Source organism: Megachile rotundata, chromosome 10 (genome assembly GCF_050947335.1).
Source record: "Megachile rotundata isolate GNS110a chromosome 10, iyMegRotu1, whole genome shotgun sequence".
In the NCBI taxonomy this organism is placed as follows: domain Eukaryota; kingdom Metazoa; phylum Arthropoda; class Insecta; order Hymenoptera; family Megachilidae; genus Megachile; species Megachile rotundata.
In genome coordinates this window covers 13,747,982-13,771,405 of record NC_134992.1, presented here as the reverse complement: position 1 = coordinate 13,771,405, position 23,424 = coordinate 13,747,982, and the positions used below count along the sequence as shown (strand labels likewise).

The window sequence follows — 23,424 nt, the reverse complement described above, 5'->3', positions numbered from 1 at the left end:
TCGTAGAACGTTATATTTGTCTCAGAAATGCATACAAAACACTATATTTGTAGAAAAACGTAACTTTCTAATCGACTAGTACAGTGATATTGACAGGGTTGTTCTGCGCATGCGCGGGAACTGCAGCGTAATCTGCGCGCATGGCGTAATCTTGTTGGCGGGAAGACACCAGTCAAATACTGTCAAGTTTCAACTATTTTCCTTATCTTAAACAAATATTGTTGCATTGCATACCTATATAATCTAATAATAGAACTTTTGAAAAACAATGGAGGGTAATTAAGATATTTTATTAAAGCTTGTACTTTACTGAGTTTAAAATTGCCGCGCATGCGCGAGAAGGCCCGATATCTCATCAGTGGAGTAGTATCTCCGTTCACCGCTAGGTGACGCTAGTTACACTTCTCTAAAAATGCGCTCATATATTATTTTAAATTCTTTCAAAGTATTTAAAATTTGTTTATATTAAATACTTTACATTAATCTTCTTCTTGAACTCTTTGCGAATCTTTACATAAGACTACAAACTTGAATTAAAAAAAATTATTGACCCACATAAATCTGATGCACGAGAAAAGTAATTTCTATGCCAATATAAAACTATTCAAAGAATTTCTCCATATTGAAAAAAGTAGAAAAAATGTAAAAACGCAGACTGGGTGCAATAAAGACACCGACATGAAAGGGTTGTACTTTTTATTAAAACACGTTCATCATCGTTATCATCATGATCGTTGTCGCCGGAAACCCTAGGCGATAAAGTGCGGGGGTCGGAAGGGAGCTTAATATTATTTACACACACTCATTCGAGCTTCCTTCGTTATCTGACACGGGGGGCTGATCACAACGCGTGTATTACATTAGCTACCTATTAATCAGGGACCAAGGACATTAGCGGTTTTACAAAATTTATAGCAAACGAACATCTTATAGCCTGGAACTATTGTCCGTGATCTCTCAACAACGAATACAAAGGCAATCAAATAAAAAATAATATAATATAATATAAAATAAAATAATATGTATATATATATATATTCATATATATATATTTTTTGTTTTTCTCATCGCTTCTATATATTTCGTATAATAATATAGATTTCTTTATAAAATAAACTATCTTTAATAAAAAATGTAAAGAAACTTCATTCCGTTACAGATTACGTACAACTTAATACGAGCTTACGTCCATCTTGTTAAAGACTGGTTCTAAAAGAGAAAAGAAAAATAAAATTGCACATCTAAAAGGGGGGGTTGAGGAAAGGAAATACTGGCGAGGGAAAAAAATGAAAGGAAGGGGGTGATTGGATCTATTTACCGTGGGTCTATTTACATCGTAGCTATTTATGTCGTTAAGCTTGACAATCGCTTACGGATCGCAAAATGGCGCCGTCCGCTCTCTCCGAGGGACCATCCCGGTCACGAGGAAATTTCCGACTCTCGACAAAACGCAAGCTTCGGCACTACAATGGCTGCGAGGTCAGGGCCGAATTAAGATTCCCAAGGGCTACCCGAACTTCACTCGGGGAGTACTCCTCCCTTTCTATGAGTATCACAATAATTATCGTCCTAACGGAACGCTCGATATTAGGTTCGCCTACGTGCTACGGTGCTCCCGACATCTGGGAGCACGATTACCACTAACGCGGATACAACGTCGATAACCTTAGAGCTTAAGAGAGCCGAACGACGGCGTTCAGAGGTGGATACAGGCTTAGCGAAATTAATAAGTACGGGCTATGTACATATGTACAATTAAACAACTCGTTATTTAATTATTGTCGCGTCTCGTGAAGTGCCGATCTGCAGAAGGGCCGCAGGGAATTTCCTCCAATCGTAATTACCAATCAACTTCTCTGCAACCCTGCTCGAGGCGACTCCACGAGAAAAGAATATCAAGGTCACCTTCACGCAGAGTCTCCGTTAATACGTCACCACGAGATTAATCACCACAAGACCTCTTCTTCGATGTCTTCGTTATCTTCGATGCTAGTTCTTCGTTGTTCCGGTCGTTGCTGAAGAGAGTTACACGTGCACCGTGAGAACCTGATGCGGACCAGACGTCTGGCTCGTGCCGGGCTGCTGATGAGAGTACGTCGGCTCCTGTAGTCTGGGCTTGCTGTAGGGTTTATGCGGTCCCTCCTCGTAGCTGAAACTGGCAGTGTTGTTCCTGGCCTCTGCACTGGGGGGCTTGTAGAGCGGCGGTAGACGATGTCTACCTTCTTCGGAGACCATCTCCAAGCTCTCCTCCGTCGTGCTGAGAGGACCCAGCGATGTGCCGGACAGGGGTCTCACGACGGAGACCCTCGGTTCACCTTGGTCCTGATCTTTCAGTGGATTCGCGTACCTCCTCAGGTTCTCCTCGTTCTGAAGGTTGTTGGATTTCTCGTCCAGGTCGCTGCGGTGTCTGTGTAACGAGGTCTCGCTGCTGGTCGTTGCGGTCAGGCTGGATCGCTGTCTGACCGATCGCAGGTACCACAGACCACCGAACAGAGCCAGCACCAAAATGGTCGCTAGAGCTCCGCCCAAAACAGCTACGTAACTACCGGCGCTGCCGGCGTTCACCGAGCTGGGTTCGCTGAGCAGGGCCGTCTCCACTTTGACCTCCAGCACGGAGGCCAGAGCGAGTGGTCTGCCCAGAGGTCGACTGAGGGCCTCGCCCAGGTCCCTGGCGGCGTCCGCGGCGGCTTCGGAGAAGATGGTCACCTCCACCGTGTCGTTGTCTCCGGGTTTCAGATCGCAGAGTAACACGATCGACTGCGGTCTTCTTGGATCGGCCAGGAGCTTCCTGAGGCGTCTGCAGAGGTTCTCCACGGACGTGCCTGCTGCTAGGGTGTCTCTCCTCAGGAGGATGGTGAGTCTGGAGCAGGTTGGTCCGGGAGTGGCCTGTCCTGGCCAACAGGACGGAGGTGCAGGCAGAGCGGGTGGTCCTACTCTTCTGCCGGTCTCCACGGGTCGACACTCGCCCCAGGCTGGACAGGGTGGTGCCAGACAGCTCTCGCTGGGGCTAGGCACGCAGACCTCGTGAGCCAGGCACGATGTTCCGTTCAGGCAGTTACCGGGTCCGCACCAGATGTTGCTGCATTGGTTCTTGCCGTTGCGGCACTCGCAGATATTGCAGTCGTCGTCCCAGCTCGCCACCATGCATCCAGGTCCTCCGGCGGTGCGGATCTCGCAGCGGGTCCCGGTCCTCCCGGGCGGACAGACGCAGGAGTAGCTCGCGATGCCGTCCACGCAGGTGGAACCACCCGTGCACGGGTCACTGGCGCACTCGTTCACGTTTATACGACAGTCCGGCCCCGTGAAGCCTGGCGCGCACTCGCATCTGAACCAGTTGATTCCGTCGACGCACTTGCCGCCGTTCAGACAAGGTAAGGGTTGGCAGTCGTCGACGTCCCGACGACAGTTCGGCCCCTCGAAGCCCTCTCGGCAGACGCACCTGTAGTTCCCGTCAGCGGTGTTCACGCAGGTCGCCCCGTTCTCGCAAGGATTGCTCGCGCACGCCGGTGACGCTATGTGGCAGGCGGCGCCCTCCCAACCTGGAGGACAGTGACATGTGAATCCGTCGCCACGATCTTGACAGGTTCCTCCGTGACGACAGGTACCTGGTTCGCAATGACCCGCTCGGAGGGTACACGTTTTGCCCTTCCAACCGCCCCGACAGATGCAGGTGAAATCGGCCACGCCGTCCACGCAGGTGCCGTTGTTGCGACAGGGTGAGTTGGTGCACTCGTCCACGTCTGAAAGACGGTCAACAATTTTATCTCTCGCTACGAACTTCTTTAGATCAAAAGTAACGAGACCAAAGATATGATCAGAAGATCAAATTCGGCCAAAACTTACCTTGATCGCACAAATCCCCGGTCCATCCCTCCCTGCAGATACACTGGAACGAGTTGACTAAATCAACGCACGTCCCACCGTTCAAACAAGGATTGCCCCGACAGTCGTTGATGTTCTCGTGACAATGCATCCCCGTATAGCCAGGATCGCAGATACATCTGCCGCCGCTGCACTTGCCCCTGCCCCCGCAGGGCGTGCCCTCGCTGCCGCAGCCGGCTTCCTCGTCCATGACGCCGAGCTGCGGGTTATGAGAGGCCGGCTCGGAACAATTCTTCCCCTGCCATTGTTCAGGACAGTGACAATAGTAGTCGGTCTGGGTGTTGAAGCAAGGCGCGGAGTTCCTGCAGGGGTTCGGGCTGCAGTGATCCCTGTCGATCTCGCACTGATAACCCGTGAAGCCGACCGGGCAGACGCACTCGTAAGCGTTCACCAGGTCCCGGCAGTCGCCGCCGTTCTGACAGGGCTTCGAGGCGCATTCGTCGATGTCCACGTCGCAATCTTTGCCCGAATAACCCGCGGTGCAGCTGCAGTGGTAGTCGTTCACCAGGTCGATGCACAGGGCACCGTGCTGACATTGGCCTACGCAGTCGTCGATGTTCTTTGTGCAGTTCTTGCCTGTGAAGCCGCTTCTGCAACGACATCTGCAACAAAGTATTTTGTTGATAAGTTACATGGTATTTAGTTACGAAGTTACATGGTATTTGCCAAGCCTGGTATTTGCAAAGCCTGGTATTTGTAAAGCCTGGTACTTAGTTGAGATGTGTTTAAAGAAAGATAAGTTTAAGCTGGTTAGGTTATATACAAAAGCAAGATATAATTTCAGGCAGATCTTTGACAAGTCATAAGAATCACATGTCCACAAAGTATGACAATATATTGACAATAGAATGCAAAAGAAGGAGGTTCACATTCTTTAAAGTTTATAGGGCTGCCTCTAAGTTGGACTAACTACATCTGATGATATGGAGTATGACAACAATGAGCACCTATGAGCTAACAGATTTCCCTTAAAGTTCCTAGGGCTACCTCTAAGTTGGACCAACTATATCTGATGATATGGAGTATGACAACAATGAGCATCTATGAGCTAACAGATTTCCCTTAAAGTTCCTAGGGCTACCTCTAAGTTGGACCAACTACATCTGATGATATGGAGTATGACAACAATGAGCATCTATGAGCTAACAGATTTCCCTCAAATTTCCTAGGACTACCTCTAAGTTGGACCAAGTATATCTGATGATATGGAGTATGACTATAATGAGCACCTATGAGCTAACAGATTTCCCTTAAAGTTCCTAGGGCTACCTCTAAGTTGGATCAACTATATCTGATGATATGGGAGTATGACAACAATGAGCACCTATGAGCTAACAGATTTCCCTCAAATTTCCTAGAGCTACCTCTAAGTTGGACTAACTACATCTGATGATATGGAGTATGACAACAATGAGCACCTATGAGCTAACAGATTTCCCTTAAAGTTCCTAGGGCTACCTCTAAGTTGGACCAACTATATCTGATGATATGGAGTATGACAACAATGAGCACCTATGAGCTAACAGATTTCCCTCAAATTTCCTAGGGCTACCTCTAAGTTGGACCAAGTATGTGACATGGAAGTATGACAACATATGAATATCCATAAGCTAACAGATTAAAAGACAACTCACCTGTAATCGCCAGCGAGGTTAACGCAGGTGACCGAGTTCTTGCAGGGCGACTCCTTAAGCGCACACTCGTCCACATCGAACTGGCAGAGTACGCCCTGCCAAGCCGGCGGGCAATTGCACACGAACTCGTTCTTGCCGTCAATGCAAGTGCCGCCATTTTGGCAGGGTTGCGAGGCGCACTCGTCGATGTCGGTCGCGCAGTATAATCCAGTGAAACCGGCAGCGCACTCGCAATGAGCGCTCTCCCCGAGTTCCCTGCAGGTCGCCCCGTTGGCGCAGGGGTTGGAGGCACATGGGTTGTCGACCTTCTCACAGGTCGGTCCCGAGAATCCCTCGGGACAGGTGCACTTGTACTGATCCGGGGCTGTGTTCTCGCAGGTACCCCCGTTCTGACAGGGCTCGTGAGTACCGCAGTAGTTCAGATCCTGGTCGCAGAGGATTCCGCCCCAATTCGTGTCGCAGATGCACTGCCAACTGGAACCGTTGCAGTAACCGTGCTTGCAGCCGGGGTAGGGAGTGCACTGGTCGCAGAGCTCACCCCGCCAGCCGTGTCGACACTTGCACTCGCCGCTCACGTTGCAGTGACCGTGCACGGGGTGGCAACCTTCCTTGCAGACCGCTGTAACATTTGTCAAGATTATTAGTTTAACGTAGATTCATAGTAGATAGTATGTGGTACATCTAATAAATTCATAGACTTGAGAACTTGGGTCGAGAATTAACTTCTTGCTGGACTTTGACGAGTCTGACTCGTGACGCACTCACTGCTCAAATATAACAAATTTTGAATAATCCTCAACTTCAAATTTAAGCCCAACTATAATTTGCATTATCAAAGATCGCTGAATATAAAATATTCACATTTCATTTTTTATTGTTTGTTTAACACTTTGAACTATTTTAACGAGTCTGACTCATGACGCACTCACAGCTCAAATGCAACAAATCTTACTCAAATTTTGAATATTCCTCAACTTCAAATTTAAGTCCAACTATAATTTGCATTATCAAAGATCGCTGAATATAAAATATTCACATTTCATTTTTTATTGTTTGTTTAACACTTTGCACTATTTTAACGAGTCTGACTCATGACGCACTTACAGCTCAAATATAACAAATCTTATTCAAATTTTGAATACTCCTCAACTTCAAATTTAAGTCCAACTATAATTTGCATTATCAAAGATCGCTGAATATAAAATATTCACATTTCCTTTTTTATTGTTTGTTTAACACTTTTAACTATTTCAACGAGTCTGACTCGTGACGCACTCGTACTTCGGCCGTGATCAATTTTACTCGAATTTTTAATACGCTTCAATTTGGAGTTCAAGTCCAATAATTTGCATAGTCAACGATTGCATAATAACATATTGACATAACATTTCAAACTTTTTTGTCTGTTTTAATATTGCAGCTGTAATTAGTCAGTTCTGGCTGGCGCAAATAAGTCATAGTGCAAGAAACATTATAGCTATGAATACTTAGTTTTGACGCATCTGACAAATGAATCATATGGCAAGGGTTAATATTGTTAACATTCGAAACTTCATATGTATTTTGAAAAATTGCATCCTGTGTGAGAAGGTGCTAAAATGCTCAGGTTAAGTAGTAGCAGTCTTTAATTTTAAGTAATAGAACAGTAAAAGAGTGTCCGCGAAATTCCCGCTTAAAATGGCGGTCCGGCAATGAACGTTGCTCGTGTTTTATCTGTATTGGGCCCACGTTGAGTCCACACTTGAAACTTCGTATGTACAATTTTGAAAAATTGCATCCTGTGTGAGAAGGTGATAAAATGCTCAGGTTAAGTAGTAGCAGTCTTTAATTTTAAGTAATAGAACAGTAAAAGAGTGTCCGCGAAATTCCCGGTTAAAATGGCGGTCATGAACGTTCCTCGCGTTTTATCGGAGTGCCGTCGAGTCCCAAACGCGCAGAAAGAAGAAGAGCCATCTTCGGTCATAACTCAAACGACTTTCCAAAGGAATAATCTTCCCGCGACGAACAATAACCGGCGCGGCTCGGCGTGGCGCGGCACAAAAGGCATCCGTGAATGGAAGTTAAAACACAAACAATTAATCCGCCCACGGGCACCGAAAGTATAAGCGTCGGATTATTTTCCGCGGCCGGATTATACGATCACGGACGTTTCATATATCTCGTGGAAGAAGGTACCGGAGGCGGAGCAACAGGTACGAGTGTTCTCTTTTACAGGTGGCGGGATGACGAAACCCAATTTGAAGGCACCGTATCTCTGGAAACGACACTTTCGAAAAGAGGAGAGACAGCGTGGAGAAAAAGAAACGTGACGGAGATCCCTGACCGGGGCCGAGCAACTCAATTAGCCGAGGGGACAGAAAGACGGATGAGAAGTGACAGAGAGAAGGATTATCCTTCTGACCGTGAAACGAAAAATCATGCCGCAACGACACGCGTGTACCCCTCAAACTTTTAAACCGACGTACCGACTCTTTACCGTTAGCTAAGCCGCTCGAACAACCAGGATCGCTTGCTAGGATAACCGTGTATTAACTATAGTTCGCCCGTCACGAGCTACAAAAATCTGATTCGTTAATGCGGAAAACGTATTCCCTTCCGCACGAGCAAACAATTATTCACATCTGTAGAAAAGTAGATACTGTATATCGTTTCAATAAAGATCCATAGTGGACCCATAATCCCAGCGATAGCCATAAACAAAGAATGATGGATGCTAGATGATTCCAAACACCAGCTAAACGAGTACGCATCGTTATTTCCAATCAGTACAGCGTGGGTTCTCCCTAGCTTCTGAACACCTGTTGCATCTTCGACGAGTGAAAAAAATGTCGGGGCTCTAGTTTGCCGGTGAGTTCATCTAACCACGCTGATCGAGCACACTCGTCGCTTCTGCACGGTGATTGCCGCGGCGCGAGTTAGCCGCGAGGGAAATCTCGGTTCCCATCGTCGTGCAACACAGAATCGGAAACCGGAGAGGCCGATCAGCCTGATCAACCTCGAGCTGACGTGTATCGAATAGCAAGAGGGAGCTGGATGCATCGTTACGAAGCGAGTCTAGAGACAGGCTGCAATCGCATAAATATCCATAAACGTTGTCCGCGCGAACGAGAAAGCAGAATCATTAATCATTAAAGACTTTACCTGTGTATACAAGTATGCGTTAGTAGGTAAAACTTGTTGAATTTTGTGATTAAAATGTAATAGTGATTATTACGGGCAATTATGTAGCAAGTAGTTATCGGGCGGACAAGTATCGAGCGGGCAAATATCGAGTGGAAGTATTAAGACATGGAGTATTATGCAGTAGACAATGATAGGCTACCAAGCACACAATTATTTAATAGTTTCGTAGCAGACATTAAGCAGACACTTATTAGACGATTATTTAGCAAGTGATTATCGAGACGACAAGTATCGAGCGGACAAATATCGAGTGGAAGTATTAAGACATGGAGTATTATGCAGTAGACAATGATAGGCTACCAAGCACACAATTATTCAATAGTTTCGTAGCAGACATTAAACAGACACTTATTAGACGATTATTTAGCAAGTAATTATCGAGACGACAAATATCGAGCGGACAAATATCGAGTGGAAGTATTAAGATATGGAGTATTATGCAGTAGACAATGATAGGCTACCAAGCACACAATTATTCAATAGTTTCGTAGCAGACATTAAGCAGACACTTATTAGACAATTATTTAGCAAGTAATTATCGAGACGACAAATATCGAGCGGAAGTATCAAACAGATGTGGAATATTATGCAGTAGAGATGGATAGGCTACCAGTCACACAATTATCCAACAGACAGTTACTTAGCAGACAATTATTAATCAGATACCCGTCAGACGATTATTTAGCAGGTAATTATTGAGCAGACAATTATCCAGTAATATTCGATAATTATCCATCAGGTAAAAGCAGACAATTATCCATAAGACCCAGTAGGTTATTATTAAACGGATAATTATCCGAAGAACAATCACCCATTAGTTCACAGCAGATAATTATCGATAAGACAATTACCCAGCAGGTAATTATTAAGCAGATAATTACTCAGTAAATACTCAGCAATTATCAAACGGATAATTATCCGATAAAGAATTCAGAAGTTCTTAAGTAGACAATTAAACAGGAGGTAACTGAAGTAAATAATCTGATCAGCAATTAAACGGTTATTTATCTGACGGACAATTACCTAACATTTACCAGTAAAACTAAACCGATCGGTTTCATTTCTTTATGATCATTTTCGTGCAGAGAATATTAGGAAATATTTGTTCGAGAGTATCTTCGAATCGAAGTTAAGTTAACAACAGTTGTTGCGGTATACCGTTTTTGTCGGTTGTATCCATAAATCTAGCGGAGGATCGTCTACAGTTACACGTCTATGGGACTTTTTGTTGTTGTTAATCCAGCGACGTCTGGCGGATTAACCGGTGCAATTCATCTTCGTACACCCGCTGCTTCTATATTTTCTTATTTCCCGATCTGGTGAACGGGGAACAGATGCGCGAAGAATCGGATTACAGGTGAAGGTTCACGACTTTCACGTGCAACGTTTACCTTTGCCACGGCTCGAGCATCGATAATCTCTCTGTGAAAGAGCGAACGTTTTGCTTATCTTACCGTTGCTGCGATATTTCACGATTCATATACGTTGTACAGGGTGTCTCACAACTAGTGTCCCTAAAGGTAGCTGATTCTGAATAAGATTTCCCTTTGCAAAAATGGGATAGATTAAGCGGTTAAATATTCACACCCTCAACTTCCAAATACAGGGTGTCTCACAACTAGTGTAACTCTCGGATGATGGGGTTCGAGATTCTGAACAACTTTTCCCTTTGCAAAAATTCGCTTTGAAGCTTCGTTTTTGAATTATTAAAGAAAAACACAGGACCAATCAGAACGCGAGGTTTTCGCGCGTTCAGCCACTAGGCGGAGCTCTCTTGCGCCTGCGCACGCGTCTCGCGCTCTGATTGGTCCCGTGTTTTTCCTTAATAATTCAAAAACGAAGCTTCAAACCTCATTTCTGCAAAGGGAAAAGTTGTTCAGAATCTCGAACCCCATCATCCAAGAGTTACACTAATTGTGAGACATCCTGTATTGCAGTGTATTCACCAGTCTTCTTGACCTCGTTCCATAAACGCCTGTTTCTCGATCGATTTCGAAAGTCATCTTTTTCAAACTAAGAATTATAAAGAAGCGATAAGTGATTATAACTAGAAGTATAATTAAAGCGGTTAATTAATCTTATATTAATCGGTTAAATGAAAATTATTCAAGTCGTCGACTAATCTAGATATCGATTTCTGTGTCACCAGCGCAATCAGTTTTTTGCCACGATACAAAAACATCGACAAGGATTTAACGAATCGCGTATCCACAACGAGAAAAGAGGTCAAATGCAAACGAGCGTTGGCACCGCGTCCAGAAACAGGCTCCTCTCTCGAGGAACGGTGTTGCACGAGATGCATAGAGCTCGTGTGAAGACGATGCACGAGTGAAATTCTCGTATTGACCTTTCACAGCGTGACAAAAATGTCGGAGCCAGTTCTTCCCCTTCTAGTAAGTGAGCAACCGGCTCTCATCGTCTCACGAGTACACGATTTCCAACGATAGCTCCCTAATTGGGATCGTTCGTCCTTTACTCCTTTTTTTTCCCTTCTGTATTCGACGAAAGTGGAACGGGTCTAATTGTGGGACGTTCAAACTTATGTTGACCCTTGCATGACGAAGGAATCTTCAGTCGGTATCAATATATGTACAAGCACCACGTTCCAAGTCCTTTCATACTTAACAAACTTAACAGCGAAACTCTAATTCGATAATGTTAATCAGATTTAGAAAAATCATTCTTCAATTATAACTACTCTTTAAATGCATATAAAAGTGAATAAAAGATTACAGAAATTGCTAATGGTTAATTGAAAGGATATACTAAAGTACAATATACTAACAGAATCTATTAAAATACAAATTATGGTAATACTATCCACGATTCCATCGGCAAGAAATGTGGTTTTTCGAGGCGACACAACGCAAGCGAGAAAATCTTAAAGTTCACAGTGTCAAGGGAAACTGGCTGCGTCCCCGTCATTTCTTTCGTATCGTTATCACGAAGAGTCTCGAAGTGGTTTCAAAGTCATCAACCCTACTCCATCGTTTTCCTTTCGAATCCACAAACTGGAACAGTTTTGTTTCGCACGATATTACCGGGAGTGCTAATTGCTATGCCGCAGAAAACAGCAATATTGCTCCGTCCTACTTTCTCCGACTCATTTTCAGTGATTCGAATCAATCGAAGGCTTTCAGAAAAAAATTCTACCTTGCTAATGAACGATGCTTGATTGCGCGTAACGTAAACGATCGTACGCAATTATTGAACTATCCATATGCAGTATGTATTTACGGATAGAGGTGTTAATTTGTTTATTGATTCAAGGAAACTAACTAACCTAACTAGCCCTAAACTACGTAATCTACCCAACCTATCTAACCCACCTAACCTACCTAACCCACCTAACCTACCTAACCCACCTAACCTACCTAACCCACCTAACCTACCTAACCAGACCAACCTATCTAACACATCTAACTAGCCTAACCTACCTAACTTACCTAACCCACCTAACCTACCTAACCCATCTAACCTATCTAACACACCAAATGTACCTAACCTACCTAACCTACCTAACCCACCTAACCTACCTAACATACCTAACCTACCTAACCCATCTAACCTATCTAACACACCAAATGTACCTAACCTACCTAACCTACCTAACCCACCTAACCTACCTAACCTACCTAACATACTAACCCATCTAACCTATCTAACACACCAAATGTACCTAACGTACCTAACCTACCTAACCTACCTAACCCACCTAACCTACGTAATCCAGTCTAACCTAACCTAACTAACTTAACCAACTTAACTAACTTAACTAACTTAACTAACTTAACTAATCTAACTAACCTAACTAGACTAAATAGACTAACTAAACTAACTAATCTAGCTTTATCAAAATACATAACTATAAGTAACATGAACTTCACCTAACCTCAAAGAGTCAAGTTACCGCCTAACTTCCTCCTCAAATAATCTTCAACAATTATCTTCCCATCAAGTACGCCAACAGCTTCTAAATAAACGAAACATGTCATAAAACGCACAAAAGCACAATTTTCCAAGCGTCCTCAACAACCTGAGCGCTCTATTTCGGGGTGAAATCTAGCATTCAGCGTTTCCAGGATCAAGCCGGTGTCCGATTACGTATCTTCGCGTATTTATACGCATAATAAATGTCCAGCAGATTTGCCGCTTTCCCCTTTTACACTTTGATGTACCTGACAAGAACCATAGAAAGCGCGCTGTCTCTTCACCGAGCTGCTTATTCCTCCGGCTTTTACAGTTAGCGAAAGGTGTAATTGTTTTTCTTTTTAATTTATCGCATGGAGGCGACGATACCGAGTGTCCTATTAATCAAACGTAATAAAATTCGACGAAGCGTTCGATTATGCGCAGGGTGTCTTTAACGGTTCTTCGCATTTTTCTAGTAGTCGAGGAGGATGAAATTAGCATCGGCTAATAAATTTTGCTGTGCTGTATTAGTGGTAGAACGTTGGCTTTACGAAAGCTGGTAACATTGGGTGTTTCTTGATTCTATCAAGATTTTCACTTTTTCTATTTTCACTTTTGATTGCTGGTTTCACTGTTGAGGGTATCTAGAGGTGGTGCGAACTGTGGTGATATAACGCGAGGTAACACGTCTAGATAACCCGTGATGATACAAGCCAAAAATTTTGCATGGTCATATGATCGGTAAATTATTTTTTCATAATTTAAATCGCTATAAACGCTCCACTAGATCGAATGACAAGTATCATTGATCAACTGATCGATTATAAACCATACATATTTTAGTACCGAAAGGAATTAATTTTTCAGTGAAACTTCATTATATAATGAGAAGTAAGACGAGAGAAAATTTTCCGCATCTTCAAAGGTGGTCTAACCGCTAAAAAATCGAGATTACTAGTTACACGTGGTTTCCCGTCGCGCAAAGTCGCGGCACCAGCAAAACACGCGAATTATCTCGAAGCGTGCCTCAATGGGCGGACGTTAGACGCATGTCGTACGATCTTCTAAAGGTAGCAACATCACGCCAGATCCCGTCACACAATGCTGGCCCGACTAATATGGCAGCTCTTTCTTCGCTGCTTAATCGTTACTTCCGCCTCCCCGTGTGTTCGGCTCATCCGACTCGTCTTGCTATATGTACACGTCTTATCCCTCCTTCATCGTCATCGTTTTCGAAAGGCACCGACGACGTTCGCGCGTTCAATCGGACGAATCATTCCTTTTGTTCGAGCGAACACTGTCGTCCAACATTGAGAATTGTAATGATATTCTAGACATTTCTTGGTGAGCCTCGTGAGAGCTTTCTTCTCTTATTTTGGGGATGTGGAGGTTTAAGGTTAGGTTAGGTGGGATTTAGGGCAGTGGTTTGACGTTATAATTTGGGAATATGGGAGTTTAGGATTATAGGGATTTGGGAATATGGGGGTTTGGGGACGCTAGAATTAGGGGACGTAGAGATGTGAGGATTTGGGAGTCTAGGAATTTGGGAATATAGGGATTGGGGGGTGTTGGAATTTGGGGACGTACGAATTCTTGACACATAGCTATTTGGGGACGTAGAGATTTAGGGATGTAAGAAGTTAGGGACGCAGGAATTTGGGGACGTAGGAATTTGGGGACGTAGGAATTTGGGGACGTAGGGATTTGGGGACGTAGGAATTTGGGGACGTAGGAATTTGGGGACGTAAGGATTTGGGGACGTAGGAATTTGGGGACGTAGGAATTTGGGGACGTAGGGATTTGGGGACGTAGGGATTTGGGGGCGCAGGAATTCTTGGCAAATAGCAATACGGGGACGTAGAGATTTAGGGATGCAAGAAGTTAGGGACGTAGGAATTTGGGGACGTAGGAATTTGGGGACGTAGGAGTTTGGGGACGTATGAAATTTAGGGGCGTAGGAATTTGGGGACGTAGGAAATTTGGGGACGTAGGAATTTGGGAACGTAGGGATTTGGGGGCGCAGGAATTCTTGGCAAATAGCAATACGGGGACGTAGAGATTTAGGGATGCAAGAAGTTAGGGACGTAGGAATTTGGGAACGTAGGAATTTGGGGACGTAGGAATTTGGGGACATAGGGATTTGGGGACGTAGGAATTTAGGGACGTAAGAATTCTTGGCAAATAGTAATACGGGGACGTAGAGATTTAGGGATGTAAGAAGTTAGGGACGTAGGAATTTGGTGACGTAGGAGTTTGGGGACGTAGGAAATTTGGGCACGTAGGGTTTCTCGGCATATAGCAACTGGAGGACGTAGATACTTGGGGACGTTGAAAGTTTGGGGATATAGGAATTTTTGTCAAATAGCAACTAGAGGACGTAGATATTTGAGGACCCAGAAATACTAGAATCTAGTCATTTGACAATGTAGGTATTTGCAGACGTCGGAATTTAGAAACGTAGTAATTGTCACATAACTTGAGGACCTACTCACTTGTGGACGTAGCGATTTGGCAATGTAGTTATTTGAGAACGTCGGAATTATCTTATAAATTCTATAATATATTAATTTACAGTTATTATTAATGCATTCTATTAATGTATTATTACTAATGTACATCAATGTATTATTATTAACGTACATCAATGCGCTGTAATTAGAGTCATAAGATTCTAAAAACCTAAGAATCCAACATAGCGTCTCAATTTCAACAAAACTATCAATATACAAATTCAAAATCCCAGAAACCTCCGCCCATAATAATTAAATCACAGTGTGAATATTATAACCTTACAACTTTGTAACAACTCCCTAATTTCCCCTAATTACTAGCCTACTCGTTACAGCCCCCACCATAAGAGCACTGAAGTATTACGAAGTCCGTAACTAATTAAATATGCTTTTTGCCATGAGAGACAAATAAAAAAAGCTCGTAAAAAAAGGGAAGTTAAGTTGGTTGCGTTAAAAATTCGAGTCGATCGATTCATGGTAGCTCGTTAGTTTCAGAGTCAGCGGCCCGTGAGAAAAGCGAGCGAAAGAGCGCAAGAGCTCGCGCGACGCGAGATTTCACGCTTCGAGGATCGATTAATTATTCCTTGGTTGGTGGAGGCGAGCAAAAAAGCCCCGGGGAATCGTTTAGCGGGCAATATCGTCGAAGACCTTGCGAGACGCTTCGTTGCATACGCAACGAGATCGCGAGAACGACAAAAGCGTGCTCGTTGCTGTTTCATGCTGATTTTTTTGCAGTGGCGGTTTTTTCTACGGTATCCTCGGTTTTGCGTTTTTCAACTAATCGTTCTGCTTAATGACGTGAGACAAGGTCTTATCGGGTGTCTGCTTCCGGTACTGAATTTTTCTTTCACTATCTTTAATCGTGCTTTATTTTTCTTGTTTAATTCAACTTGTCGTTCGGTTAAGAAATAGACAAAGGTGCGTCTAAATATGTAAAATAGTTATGAACATTACACGGTTGCTTTAAAATAAACAGAAGATGTATTAATGTATGTATAAGCTCTTTATGTTGACGAAGAATTAATGTATACGTTAATTAAAATGTGAATTAAATTTATACATTAATTGTTTATGTTTGATCAATGTAGATTTCAAAGAAATCACCTTAACAAATTGTTTGACTTAAAATAACAGAGTTGTAGAAATTTGTAGGTTATCTGACAGCTTCGATAAATGAAAGGTTAGGTTAGGTTAGGAAAGGTGAGGTTATGTTTGTCAACATCAGTAAACTAGTTTTTATAAAACCGTACATAAAATATCAATTAAATATTTATACAAAATTGATTACAATATTAATAAAAAATTTATCAAATGCAAGAAAAATTAGTGAATGCAGTTTGTCAAATATTCAATGAAACCATGAAACATGTACGGAGTTCACATAAATGGAGTTGAATGCAGAGAAACAAGGAGAAGATTAGTTTAAAGTACCTAACCTAATCTAACCTTATCAGTAGATGATTGAATATTGCAAAAGAAAAGAAAGAAGTGAACTCACCAATTTCGCAATCGGATCCCTTCCACCCCTGTATGCATACTTTGTCCCCGTTCTCGTCGCAGGTGTAATGGCCGAATATGTCGTTCCTCGGCCTGCAGAACTTCGTGCAGGTCGCGTTGTAATAATGGTCCGCGCACTGGACCCGAACACGATAAGCTAGATGAGCGTTTCTTCCTTGATGATTGAGAGTGTGCCAGGTGGGTCCTGGCAGGACAATGCCGCTGTAACTGGCTTCCTCGATCACGCCTGCGCTCGCCTCGTCTCTCGCTTGCAGGATCAGCGTGAATTGCCTCTGAGAAAGAAAAATAATTAACGATCAGAATTTTTCAATAGAACGGGATCCTAGAATGTGGACATAAAATTCATTAACTTGATCAAAGTCACGATGAAAAATATTATGTAGATGCTTTATTTTTATTTGGGTACTATAGTCATGTTATATTGTCATTTATTATATGGCCACGTGTTGATATGTCATTTCATATATAGTCACGCGTTATATTGCATCTTGTTACATTAAAGATAGTTTTAGATAGATGTTCACTGGAATATTGTCATTTTTTATATAGCCATGTGGTGATAGATAGGTCATATGATGTATAATCACGTGTTATATTGCCATTTATTATATGGCCGCGTGTTGATATGTCATGTGATATATTGTCACGCGTTATATTGCATCTTGTTACATTAAAGATATTCTTAGATAGATGTTGATTGGAATACTGTCATTTGTTATATAGCCATGTGGTGATAGATAGGTCATATGATATATAGTCACGCGTTATATTGCCATTTGTTATATGGCCACGTGTTGATATGTCATGTGATATATAGTCACGCGTTATATTGCATCTTGTTACATTAAAGATATTTTTAGATAGATATTGACTGGAATACTGTCATTTGTTATATAGCCATTTGGTGATAGATTGGTCAGATATATAGTCACGCGTTATATTGCCGTTCGTTATATTAAAGATGTTTTGAGGTAGTTAGATGTTGACTGTAATAGTCATTTGTTATTTAGTCACGTGCTGATAGATATTTCATATGATATGTATAGTCTCGCGTTATATTGCCGCTCGTTACATTCAAGATATTTTTAGATAGTTAGATGTTGACAGTTATATCGTCATTTGTTATATAGCCACGTGTTGATAGATATGTTATATGATATGTTATATAGTCTCGCGTTATATTGCCGTTCGTTACCTTAAAGATATTTTTAGATAGTTAGATGTTGATAGTAATAGTCATTTGTTATTTAGTCACGTGCTAATAGATATTTCATATGATATGTATAATCTCGCGTTATATTGCCGTTCGTTACATTCAAGATATTTTTAGATAGTTAAATGTTGACAGTAATAGTCATTTGTTATTTAGTCACGTGCTGATAGATATTTCATATGATATGTATAGTCTCGCGTTATATTGCCGTTCGTTACATTCAAGATATTTTTAGATAGTTAAATGTTTACAGTCATATTGTCATTTGTTATATAGCCACGTGTTGATAGATATGTTATATGATATGTTATATAGTCTCGCGTTATATTGCCGTTCGTTACCTTAAAGATATTTTTAGATAGTTAGATGTTGACAGTAATATCGTCACTCGTTATATAGCCAGTTGTTTATACATATGTCATATGATATGTTATATAGTCTCACGTTATATTGCCGTTCCTTACACTAAAAATATTTTTAGATAGTTAAATGTTGACAGTAATATCGTCACTCGTTATATAGCCACTTGTTTCTACATATGTCATATGATATGTTATATAATCTCGCGTTATACATATTGCCTTTCATTAAAGATATTTTTATATCGATTCGCTGATGAATAAAAAGAAAATATCCATATTAATTCATGAATTCTATAATCTATATAAATCACTTCATAAACAGAATTATTTTCAAGAAACATTATATCATAATATCTCAGTTCTCCAATTATTTCATACAAGTATAATAATAAGAATTACATATTCATGTTAACAGAAAATATTCAGTAATATTTTAGCAACGCAATCGTGGATCTGAAAAGATTAATGAAATTTTTATTGAAATAAGTATTACTGTAGTTTCAAGATCATACGGTAGCTAATATCAATATTCCTCACGCAAATATTTAATCTCTGATCATTGTGTCTGCGATCGTTAAAATTTTCACCCACGTATATATAAATAAAGCCTGCATCCTTCAGGAATTTTATTTATATTAGTTTCTATATTTGCTTAATGTGGCCGCAACTTTCCCACGGTACAACAGTTTCTTATTGTACGGCATATAGTTAGGCAAGCATATAAAGGAGCTGAAAATGAAGATGCATTAATGCATCTACAATATGCGCATTCCTCCATTTTAACACGAACTGTAACATATAATTGTTGCATAAATAAATTCCTCGAATTTATTCCGCTCGTAATAGTTACGTGATAGAATAGCGTAAAGGAAGCTCGGAAATTTGCGAAAGTCCATCTCGGAAGGTACCACTTAGGGATTATTCAAGCTGGCCAAGGGTTAATTGCTGCCTTCATCAAACCACCTCCTCTTTGCAAAGTAGCCCTAGACGCGCGTGTGACATCATCCGTATTCAATTCCCTTTTGCCGGAAAATGCTAATTCTACACTCTAGACAACTATAAAAAATATTAAGGGGGGCAATACCTTTAGAATCTTAATTACAAAATTTTTTTTTATAAAATGTTAGTGTAATATCTTACAAATATTGTCTAAAAATTTCCAACTGAAATACGAAAAAATTTACAAATATCAGCTTACTTTCATCTGTCTAAAGGTATTACCCCTCTCAACGAGACCCTCGTTAATCGGGACATAAAGATGTGCGAGATTATTTAAGAACATAATTTTAGTGAAGAGATTTTCAACTAAAATATTTCTAATGTATTACAATGTATTGCATGTATTACAATGTGAAAGTAAAGTATTTCTTGATTAAAAAATGTACAGCAGTACAAGACAATTTGTAATTAAAAATGGCCGGTCGAAAGTCGCTCATTGTCTGAGCGCGGAGTTCATTAAACCGTCGTGGCTCGGTCGGTATTTTTTTGTTGTTCGAAGGGACCGGTTCCATCGGGAACACTTCCAGCTTTCTATCGTCCGGTTGCTCCTGAACACCCCTTTGGGATCCGCTTCGGGACGAACAGATAGCCGCTGTCTTCCGCGACAGCGCGATCGGAATTTATTTATTGCATTAGCCGACCGTCACTCACGGTCCCTGATTGGTGGTGGTTCCGAAGAGAAGTCTCCTGGTGGAATCGAGCAAGCACAACGCGGAATCGCGCAAACCCCCGGTGTAATTATTCTGATTTGTGGCCGACGAATGGCCGTGCGATCGGCGAAAAATCTGCCGAGGTTCTGATTACACCGTAGATCGGTAATTACTGCGAACGCGGTGGGTAGGTTTTGACGGGGACGTTTGTTTTGCCTTCCTGCTGTTTCTCTTGCTTCTCTGGTGGCCGAGCCTGTCAGGACGAGTGCGACGGCTACTTTTTTATTGGATCATCGACGGTTAAAGGTATAGGGGAGTACGTTTAATCTTTCGTCAATGGCGGACGATTGGTTATGTGACGTCAGTTCGTTACAAGATAAAGGGGTAGTTTATTCTACATATGTGTCAAGTGATATGTTATATGGTCTCGCGTTATATTGCCTGTCGTTAGATTAAAGATGCTTTGAGATAGTTTGATGTTGACAGTAATATTGTCATTTGTTATATAGTCACGAGTTGATAAATATTTCATATGATATAGTCTCGCGTTATATTGCCGTTCGTTGGATTAAGGATATTTTTAGATAGTTAGATGTTGACAGTAATATCGTCACTCGTTATATAGCCAGTTGTTTATACATATGTCATATTGTTATATTGTCTCGCGTTATATTGCCGTTCGTTACCTTAAAGATATTTTTAGATAGTTAAATGTTGACAGTCATACTGACATTTGTTATGTAGCCACGTGTTGTATGTCATGTGATATGTTATATAGTCTCGCGTTATATTGCCGTTCGTTACATTAAACATATTTTTAGATATAGTTAGATGCTGACAGTAGTATTGTCATTTGTTATGTAGCCACGTATTGACAGATATGTCATGTGATATGTTATATGGTTTCGCGTTATATTGCCGTTCGTTACATTCAAGATATTTTTAGATTGTTAGATGTTGACAGTCATATTGTCATTTGTTATGTAACCACGTGTTAATAGATATGTCATGTGATATGTTATATAGTCTCGCGTTATATTGCCGTTCGTTACACTAAAAATATTTTTATATAGTTAGATGTTGACAGTAATATCGTCATTTGTTATATAGCCACGTGTTGATAGATATGTCATGTGATATGTTATATAGTCTCGCGTTATATTGCCGTTCGTTACATTCAAGATATTTTTAGATAGTTAAATGTTTACAGTAATATCGTCACTCGTTATATAGCCAGTTGTTTATGCATATGTCATATGATATGTTATATAGTCTCGCGTTATATTGCAGTTCCTTATATTAAATATATTTTTAGATACAGTTAGATGCTGACAGCAATATTGTCATTTGTTATTTAGTCAGGTGTTTATAGATATGTTATATAGTCTCGCGTTATATTGCAGTTCCTTACATTAAACATATTTTCAGATATAGTTAGATGTTGACAGTAATATTGTCATTTGTTATTTAGTCACGCGTTGATAGATACGTCATGTGATATGTTATATAGTCTCGCGTTATATTGCCGTTCGTTACATTAAACATATTTTTAGATATAGTTAGATTCTACAGAACTCTACAGAAGCGAACACAAGAACACAGTACAACCTCGAGACAAAGTTTTACAATTTCTTCTCAAATATTTGAATCGCAAGAACCAAAACGATCACCTTTGCATTAAGTTTTTCTCCACGAAAACTTGCAAGTTGAAATTCAACAGGTCCCCGAATAAATGAATCCGTTTCTTACAAGGTGCAATTTACTCGACAGGCTTCCGTCGTGGGTGCCTGAAAATCAACGAGAATCATCGAACCGGTTGCGAGATCGTTTCGTACCAAATCGGTCCATGCGAACGGTACAAAAAAAAGCCGGCTTCCAATCCTAGAAGTGTCGAGCCGCTTTAGGAGACGATTTGTCCGCAAGAAAACACGCGCGTGTAAAACGGACACGGTGCCGGCGACATTAGCCGCATTTTATCTAAGTATTCGGGCTTGCCGGCGGGGGAGAATGTTTTCGCTAATTCGATATCGACAGTTCAGTCACGATCGACCAGTTAGTTGGACGTACGGAACCGACTTGTCGCCGAAAGGGAATCGATCGCAACGGGAAACGACGTTCCCACATATCGATGCTTGTATGTTTTTCCACGAACGCTGAATCAACGCTGACAGCTTCGGATTACGATACGCTCTTGATTAATACATTTGATGATACAGGATTTTAGCGATATTTTGATGGATATATTTTTCATTTTTTTTGGGGACTTTTGGGTTTGGAGTTGAAAAAGTTTGTTGGGGCAAGTGAAATTTTCTCAATTATAATTTTTCTCAATTGCAAATTTCCTCAATTCCCAATTCCCTCAATTCTGATTTTCTCCAATTACAAATTTCCCTAATTCCAATTTTCCCCAATTCCCAATTCCCCCGATTTCAAATTTCCCCAATTTCTCATTTCCCGAATTCCCAATTTCCCCAATTCCAAAATTCCCCAATTCCAATTTTCTCCAATTCCAATTTCCCCCAATTCCCAATTCCCCCAATTCCAAATTTTCCCAATTTCTCATTTCCCTAATTCTAATTTCCCCCAATTCCAAATTTCCTCAATTTCTCATTTCCCAATTCCAATTTTCCCCAATTCCCAATTACCCCAATTCCAAATTTCCTCAATTTCTCATTCCCCAATTCCAATTTTCCCCAATTCCCAATTCCCCAAATTTTAAATTTCCCCAGTTCCAAATCTCCCCATTTCCCACTTTCCCTAATTCCCAGTTCCCCCGATTCCAAATTTCCCCAATTTCTCATTTTCCCAATTCCAATTTTTCCCAATTCCCAATTTCCCCAATTCCAATTTTCCCCAATTCGAAATTTCCCCAATTCCAATTTTCCCCAATTCGAAATTTCCCCAATTCCAAATTTTCCCAATTTCTCATTTCCCCTATTCCCAATTCCCCCAATTCCAATTTTCCCCAATTCCCAATTTCCCCGATTCCAAATTTCCCCAACTTCTCATTTCCCCAATTCCAATTTTTCCCAATTCCCAATTCGCCCAATTCCCAATTCCCCCAATTCCCAATTTCCCCAATTCCAAATTTCCCCAATTCCAATTTTCCCCAATTCGAAATTTCCCCAATTCCAAATTTTCCCAATTTCTCATTTCCCCTATTCCCAATTCCCCCAATTCCAATTTTCCCCAATTCCCAATTTCCCCGATTCCAAATTTTCCCAACTTCTCATTTCCCCAATTCCAATTTTTCCCAATTCCCAATTCCCCCAATTCCCAATTCCCCCAAGTCCCAATTCCCCCAATTTCCAATTCCCCCAATTCCAATTTCTCCCAATTCCTAATTTCCCCAATTCCCAATTTCTTCCAATTCCTAATTTCCCCAATTCCAATTTTCCCCAATGCCAAATCTCCCCAATTCCAAATTTCCCCAATTTCTCATTTCCCTAATTCCAATTTTCCTCAATTCCTAATTCCCCAAATTCCAAATTTCCCCAATTCCAAATCTCCCCAATTTCTCATTTCCCCAATTCCAATATTCCTCAATTCCCAATTCCTCAA

The 23,424-nt window shown here is 41.4% G+C and overlaps 1 protein-coding gene across 2 annotated transcripts in view; it reads right to left on the bottom strand.

The window, feature by feature from the left end:
* Positions 1–679: 679 nt before the first annotated feature.
* Positions 680–23,424, bottom strand: part of Ser (protein serrate) — a 75,160-nt gene continuing 52,415 nt past the window's right edge. Inside the window, exons 3-7 of one of the 2 annotated variants that reach the window (XM_076536089.1) lie at positions 16,620–16,911; positions 5,517–6,135; positions 3,844–4,484; positions 3,606–3,740; positions 680–3,539 (exon numbers count right to left, since the gene is read on the bottom strand). In XM_076536089.1, coding sequence (XP_076392204.1) covers positions 2,026–3,539; positions 3,606–3,740; positions 3,844–4,484; positions 5,517–6,135; positions 16,620–16,911 — 3,201 coding nt within the window. In that variant the 3' untranslated portion in view covers positions 680–2,025. Of the gene's footprint in view, positions 3,741–3,843; positions 4,485–5,516; positions 6,136–16,619; positions 16,912–23,424 lie in introns of both variants that reach the window. The other variant, XM_076536088.1, reaches the window with a different exon arrangement.